Source organism: Oenanthe melanoleuca, chromosome 1A, assembly GCF_029582105.1.
Source record: "Oenanthe melanoleuca isolate GR-GAL-2019-014 chromosome 1A, OMel1.0, whole genome shotgun sequence".
In the NCBI taxonomy this organism is placed as follows: Eukaryota; Metazoa; Chordata; class Aves; order Passeriformes; family Muscicapidae; genus Oenanthe; species Oenanthe melanoleuca.
The window spans coordinates 32,839,121-32,846,570 of record NC_079334.1 but is presented as its reverse complement, the minus strand read 5'-3'; the positions used below and the strand labels follow the sequence as shown (position 1 = coordinate 32,846,570).

General features: G+C 57.6%; 1 protein-coding gene across 1 annotated transcript; it reads left to right on the top strand.

The window, feature by feature from the left end:
• Positions 1 to 3,438: 3,438 nt before the first annotated feature.
• On the top strand, positions 3,439 to 7,042 carry MYF5 (myogenic factor 5). The gene is made up of 3 exons (XM_056516141.1): positions 3,439 to 5,932; positions 6,441 to 6,516; positions 6,631 to 7,042. The coding sequence occupies exons 1-3, from the start codon at positions 5,426 to 5,428 to the stop codon at positions 6,822 to 6,824; spliced, it is 777 nt and encodes a 258-aa protein (XP_056372116.1). The 5' UTR covers positions 3,439 to 5,425; the 3' UTR covers positions 6,825 to 7,042.
• Positions 7,043 to 7,450: the final 408 nt, after the last annotated feature.

Below are 7,450 nucleotides of genomic sequence, written 5' to 3'. Positions count from 1 at the left end.
AGTTTCTTCCCAGGAAAGGTAACTCCCCTTGACTTCCTTGAGCCTGAGGGAGAAGGCAATGGGGTCCTCCAGGGAGGAAAGAGTTAAGCGACCGGAAGGGTTTGGGGGTGGGGGGGTAACAGCATATGAAGCCTTTCACTCAGTGATGTAAAAAAACAGAGCCTCTCTGAGGATGGTGGAACGGAGCTGCTCACAGCCAGAGCGTTACGGTTTGTAAGAGATTGTACCCCCGGGGAGGGGCGACCACCAGGGAACAGCGCATTCTGCCCCGGCACACAGACAGGGCTCGCCGGGCAGCCTGCGCAAGGAAACAGAGGACGCTTCAACTCTACCCGCGTGCGGTCTCCTCGTCAACTTCAGCCCTTGATTTATTCTTTGTTTCTGTTTTTTGAAAGATCACAGTAGCGTTTCGGGAAGGTCTCCCCCTTCCTGGCCACCTGAGGCACGGGTACACCGGTCTGAGGTGGAAGCTCTGGGTAGAGCCTGTCCTGAGAGCTGGCGCTCCAATCGGCCGTGCCTTCCTACCATCCTTTCTGTGCCGCTGTGGCCAGCCGGCTTTCAAAACCAGTCATGTACTAGCTCTAATCGCTAATGAGATATTCCCTTGCCAGGAGTAATTGCGGCTGGACAGCGTGGTAGACACGGTGATGCAACAGTTCCCCCATTTTTTTTCCTTTCAAATTAAACCCAGTTGCCTCGGGCACCCCTCGGACCCTGCAGAAAGCGGCGCGCCAGGGAGCGCGGGGCCCTGCGTGCCACCTCCGTGCCACCTCCGTGCCACCTCCGTGCCACCTCCGTGCCACCTCTGGCACGAGAGAGGAGATGGCGCAGCTCGCCTCTACAGCGAAGGCACTTGCCCAGCAAGGGAGTGTTTCAGGTCGGGCTAGCAGCTCATCGCCTTCCTTCCTAATTTGTTTTCAAACCCCGCCGTATCCGCGGGAAGGGCTCCATACACACAGTTCACAGGGTGATCCGAGCCCCGCGGGACCCGCTGCCCGCATCAGGGCAGGAGCCGTGCTGTGCCACCCCTCAAAGCCACATGTCGCGCCCACACAGGGGCAGCCGACTGTCAGATTTACCCGCAGCCGGGCATTCACCCCGACGAGCCGCCCGTCCTCCCGGCAGGACCCCCACGGCTGCGGCTCCTCCAGCAGCAGGGTAACTTGAGCGATTGTTTGGAGTAAGTTTGCCCAAAGGGGAGTTTTTTCATTAAATAAAGAAAATACCTCCCGAAGAGACTCTCCGTGACCCCCGCGGCTGCAGCTGACATGCCGGGCTTCCCAGTGAAGGTCGTCAGTGTGTTTGCAATTAAAATGTTTGTGTTAGATATTAATAACGATAATCTTTATTTAAGTCCCCAGCCAAAGCAAACAGGGCCCTGGAATCACAAAATCAAAGGGCAATAACTGGGTAAAGACAAGAGGTTTGTGATTTAATGAAGTCTTTTTCCGGAGGGATCACGAACAAAGTCATCGAAGTTTTTACGCAACTGCGAGTGCCCCTGCCGCTCCCTCCTCCCCTCTGCGGGCTGGAAATGCCATGCCAACCCAGCCTCCCTCGCCTCTACCTGCTCCGCTCCCCCGGGAGCGAGCCACCTGCTCGCTCTCAGGAGCGGAGGGATGCGGGGCTCCGCCGGCCCGCGGTGCCCGCGGGGCCGGGAATGTGGGGGGAAGGCGGACAAAGGGGGGAATGGGGTGCCTGGCTGCAGTGCTGCCGCATTGGACATCTCTTTCCTCTGACGTGACGCGATCGAGCGTTTAAAGCCTTGTTTTTAGATTGAGGGTTTTGGTTTGGTTTTGGGTTGTTGTTGTTTGCTTGTTTGTTTGGGTTTTAGTTTTTTTCCTTTTGTTTTGTTGGGGTTTTTTGGTTGATTGGTTCTGGCTTTTTTATTGTGCACCTTTATTTTCCTCGGTGAAATCGCCTGCAATCCAGAGAAGGAAGCGGACAGCCAGCAGCAGGCTTAGCGCATTCTCTGAGCTCGAAGTCAAGGCGGTCAAGAGGCGGCACAGCAACTATTTCCACGGGAAAATTCTTGCCGGGACCACTGCTGCTTTGGGGACCCAGTACCATTATTCCACAGTTTCCGTCTTTCTGTGGAGAATGAACTAGGGATGGGTGTAGGGGGCAGGGAGGGAGAGGGTTGAATAATTGAACCATGTGCTCGCCGGGACGTCCCTTCGATAGCAGGAACTAGCAACTTTTCCCAGTCTCAAGGCTGCTAAAACCCCCTCGTGTCCCTTTGATCTCTCCTGGGAGTCCTGGGGAGCCAGCAGAGGCCAATGCCTTCTTCAGCTGTCCTCTCTACAATTCCCTCTGGCAGGTACTAATGTGTTTACTTAGGTGCGCACCGTTCCCAGCACTGGGGGGAACCAAACGTTTCTCACACGGCTGGAAGAGCCCGGCCCCACCAGCCCGACTGGGAAACAATTTTGCTGTCGGGGCATCACTCGCTGCCGCTGCGGGCACCCACGGACGGTTGGAGCCGAGGGGAAAGGAGAGGGAGAGGGAGAGGGAGAGGGAGAGGGAGAGGGAGAGGGAGAGGCTGCACGAAGCTGCGCGCTCTGGCCGCCCTGCGCGGGGTGGGCGCTCCGCCGAGCCCGGGGGGCACAGCCCAAAGCGCTCCGGAAGGCCGGGGGTGCGCTCGGGGGCACCGCAAACACCTCTCGCCCACTCAGTCCGGTGACTTATGCTTGCGGTAGGATATTCTTCTCTTAAATAGAAAGGCGTGGGACTTAGGAACTAAGATGGCACGCTCTGCAAGCGGTGCCCACACGGGATGGAATCCCTCCAGGAATAGGTGCGGCACGGCGATTCCTGAGGAGTGGGGAGGGCTGGGGTGAGGAACATCATTTAAAGGGATCCTGACACGTTCACCACTTTCTCTCTACCAGTCACAGGAGCAGACACTGTCTGATGCTAAGGCTGTTCCCGCTTTCCAGACTTGAGCCTACTGAAATGCAGCACTATCCTCCCCCGCCCCCACCCCACCCTGCGCCAGCAGCCTCATTAGCCAGCCTTGTAGTTCGTCTTTTCTCCCCCCTTTCTTTAGTTCCACTCGCCTACTGCATTTTTGCAAATTTGTTTTGAGATCACTTTACCAGAGGAGCCAGGGGCTCCTTAAGGGATACTAATTACTGATTTTTTTTCCCTTCCTGAGTGACAGGCCTTTGCATGGTTTCTTCCACTTCCCCAAAAATATTTAAAGAAAAAGGAAAAATGAAAAGAATTTTTTCCAGCTCTTTAAAGACTTTTGGGGAAAAGCACGTTTCTTAACAGCCCCGGATCTGCTGAGTTGAGTCAAATCTGTGAGCTAAAGCTCCGCATGCCAGGAGAGCGGGGCTTGGCGTCGTTCACCGGGAGATCTACAGTGCATGCTTGGAGAGAAACCAAGCATGCACCAACCCAGAAAGGTGATCGGAACTGCAACCGGCACTTTAAAGATCAAGTTTATTTGTGCACGAAGCATAAATATGTAAACACGTCTATTTTAGCCAGCGCAAACGTGGTAAATGAAATTGTGTGTTGTTGTGCCTGTGTGTGCACGCCACAGCCCAGTGAAGAGTTCAAGTTACTGTCGAGCAGAGCCCCTCCTGACTGATGCTGTCTTAGGAAAACAATAGGGAACTGTCCTGTTTCAGATGTGGCCCAACAAAGCACTAACCTGCACCTCAGAGCGGCAGAAGCCTGAAATTCTGAGCTTCCCCATTTTGCAACTTTCCTCCTTTATCAACTCCCTGCTTTTCATACAGTATTCATTTCAAAGGGGGCTCCCCGTGTTTATGGCCCCAAATGAACCAAAGCAGTGCAGACGTAGCCTTCCTCAGCTTTTAGATAATTTTGCATCCTTTCTTAGGAAAAAAGGGTGTGTGGATGGTTGGTTTTCAGGAAAAATTTTAGCCTAGGAGTGGAAATCTGCCTTTGGGGACTCGGGCGTGGTGGTAGTGGGGAAACAAGGATGGATTCCATCCAGCCCCAGCACAGGCCGAGCTGCTTGCCTTTCTCCTCCTTGCCCGTGAGGATCGGAGGGTGTCCCGGCGGTGTGCGCTGCCACAGGGCATCTCTCTCAGGAGACACCTCCCTATTCGCCTTGGTCACTTGATCAGCGGCTCCTGGAAAGCAGCTCGCCGTGCCACCACATTACCTCTTCCCGGAGAGAGGGTAACTGAAGGCGCCTTTTTCCTGGGCACACAAACCGGCTCCGTAGCGTTTGATCCGCTGCTGGGTCATTTGCTCTCCGTTTGAGTTAGCCTAGGTCGCATAATTTTATTCCCAGGTAGGGAAGGTTTCCTTTGCTTCTCATAATATTTTCCTCAGCTACAAAAGCCACCTGGATGAAACCAAAGGATTCCTGCGCGTTAGCAAATGCCTGTTAAATGGCTTCATTACCACTCTAATGACCCTTGCACCGCTCCGCTCTGCTACTGCTGCGGCTGGGGCTCTGCAAGGCTTTTGTCCCCTTGTGTAAAGTTACTTAGGGATTGCGGGGTTAGAAATTTTACACTTCCAGGAGGGGTTTGTTGCACTGGCAGCTGGGACGCATCTGTAACGGTACAAGTTTGCCTGAAAGCAGAAAATTAGCAAGCCAAGGCACTGCTTGGCTGTTGTGTCCCTAGCAGGCTCCAGGTCACAAGAGTAGGAGAAAGAATGGGAAGGGGATTTGTCTCGGAGAAATCACATACACTTTTCTTTTGTGAGTAGCTTTCCTTGTGATCCGATCCGACAGCACTAAAATCTGGTTTCCCTCTCTCCTGGCCACAAGTAGCCGTGCATTGTTATCCTCCAATTTGTTAATTTGGGCGGTTGGTGGCACAACTTTAATTACTGGACAAAGCGTTTCTCGAGATAAATAAACACATCTTCGGTCTAAGAAGAAGGTTAAAATGTTTCAGGTTAGACCTGGATTACGGGCTGTGGCAAATAAAGATACGCAAGTAGTCACTGTAGATGTCCCTCCCGAGGAAACGTGTGATGGGAAACAGGAGATGGGAACACTGGGACGGGGAAGGGCTCTGTAGGAGCTACTGACAAGTGGTTCGTGCTCTTCTTTCTCTTTCCATACCAAACTGCAAATTCACAGACTTCGTTGGAAATTCGGAGATGTCGCAACCAGTTCTTGGGAGGTCGTTCATTAGAAAAGTGCCCATCTCTCGGCGCTCCAAAGGAGCGGTGCGGAGCAAATTGTCTCCTGGGGACTGGAGGGGGGCTTGCCCAGACAGCTCCCGGCAGGGGCTGTGGTGGGATATGCTAATAAAGACTGGCCGCTGCGGACCAGCCTCCCTGTCCATGTATATATAAGGGCCCCCCGCATCAGCCCAAGGACACTTGTTCTCGAGTCGCTAATTACGGAGGAAATTGCCCCAGCGCTGCGGAGCGCCTCGCCGAGAGCCGGTGGCCGCCGTCCCGCACTGACGCCTCGGCAGCAGGGATGGAGGTGATGGACAGCTGCAAGTTCTCCCCGTCCGAGCTCTTCTACGACAGCTCCTGCCTCTCCTCCCCGGAGGGCGAGTTCCCCGAGGATTTTGAGCCCAGGGATCTGCCTCCTTTCAGCGCCCACGGGCCCCCCGAGCCCGCCTGCTCCGAGGAAGAGGAGCACGTCCGAGCTCCCACTGGCCACCACCAAGCTGGTCACTGCCTCATGTGGGCTTGCAAAGCCTGCAAAAGAAAATCCACCACAATGGACCGGCGGAAGGCAGCCACCATGAGGGAGAGGAGGAGACTGAAGAAAGTGAACCAGGCTTTTGAGACCCTGAAGAGGTGCACCACTGCCAACCCCAACCAAAGACTCCCCAAAGTGGAGATCCTAAGAAACGCCATCAGATACATCGAGAGCCTCCAGGAGCTCTTGAGGGAACAGGTAGAAAACTACTATCACCTGCCGGGACAGAGTTGCTCCGAACCGACCAGCCCCACTTCCAGCTGCTCCGATGGGATGGTAAGACAGAGGCAGGACCCGTAGGGCCGTGGGGACCCCAGGACGGCCGGGGGCAGGTCCTGCTCGGCCCAGCGCCGTGGGGCCAGTCCCGTGGGTGTGGGACGGGCCGAACGCATCCGGACAGCAGCAAAAGGCGGGCGGTGTGCCCTAGAACAGGCCCTTTCCCAGCTTTGCCTTAGAACAGGCCCCTTCCCGGGTTTCCCTCTGACACACACGTGGGCTTTCCGGGATGCGTGAGGGGCCGGCAGCCCGAGGGCTCCCTGCAGGCGCCCAGCCCCGGGTCCCGGTGTGCCCTCTGCTGCCCTCCGAGCGCCCTCAGAGGGGCAAGGCTGGGGCTGGGGGAGATGGGGAGAAGGGGAGGGCGCGGCCCAGCGCCAGCGGCCTGGCTGGGGGCGGCTGCTTCGCTCCCTCCCCGCCGGCCCTTATGGCCCTTTCCCCCCTCGGGGAGCGCCCCGCTGGCCCCGGGGCGGGGCGGCAGGGCCGGCACTCGCCCCTCGCTGTTTTGCAGGCCGACTGCGGCAGCCCCGTTTGGTCGGCGAGAGGCAGCAGCTTCGAGGCCGCGTACTGCGCCGAGATGGCCCACGGTAAGCGCGACTGGAGCCGGCGCGGCCCGGGGTGCAGAGGCGGGCCCGGGGACCCCCCGGGGCAGGCAGCGGCATCCCCTAACGCTGCCGTGTCCCGTCCCTCCCTCGGCGCAGGCTACGCCGCCGAGCAGAGCAGCGCCCTGTCCAGCCTGGACTGCCTCTCCAGCATCGTGGACCGCCTCTCCCCGGCCGAGCAGCCGGGGCTGTCGCTCCGCGACGCCGGCTCCCTCTCGCCCAGCGCCAGCATGGACTCGGGGCCGGAGACGCCCGGGACGCCGCTGCCCCGACGGACCTACCAGGCGCTATGAGGGGCCGGAGGGTGGCACCCTCAGCGCCGGGGCCGCCCCCGAAGAACGCTTCTGGGGCGACAGGGGCGGCCCCGGAGCCCCTCGGGCCGCCCTTCCCTGGGGGGCTGCAGGCAAAGCGCCCCCGGCCCGGGATCGCCCGCACCCTTAGGGCAGGCAGAGCCGGGGCCGGACACACGCGCTGCGCTGGAATCCCCGCTGCAAATAAAACGTGCTGTGAGAGAGCTGTCTGGCCGGCTGGTTCTTTAGCGCATTCCCTGGCATGGGGGAGGGCAGCGAGGCTCGGCTGCGGGCGCCCCCAGCATCCCTGCTGAGCCCCGGCCGGCCTCGATCGCCCCTGGCTCCTGCCTGCGGGGCAGCCCCATCACGGCAGCCCCGAGCCGGGACACGGAGTGTCTGGCTGGGCTGGGGCCTGGGAGCTTGCTCCTCATTCCACCAGTGCGTATCTGAGACCGCTCATGGAGCAACAAAAATGTGGGAGTTTAAATTCTCACACTCTGTGTTCTGTCCTCTTATGGGCAGAGTTTCCTTTATTTCCTGCAAAAGTAAAAGTAATATTTCACAGTCATATTTTTCTATCCTCTGCTCCCCTGCAAAGCTTATGTTTTCTACTGGGTATGAAGATGGAA

Coding starts and splice junctions, on each gene's coding strand:
- MYF5 (XM_056516141.1), top strand. CDS start 5,426: ATGGAGGTGATGGACAGCTGCAAGTTCTCCCCGTCCGAGCTCTTCTAC. Junction 5,933..6,440: donor CCAGCTGCTCCGATGGGATG/GTAAGACAGAGG, acceptor GCTGTTTTGCAG/GCCGACTGCGGCAGCCCCGT. Junction 6,517..6,630: donor CTGCGCCGAGATGGCCCACG/GTAAGCGCGACT, acceptor CCCTCGGCGCAG/GCTACGCCGCCGAGCAGAGC.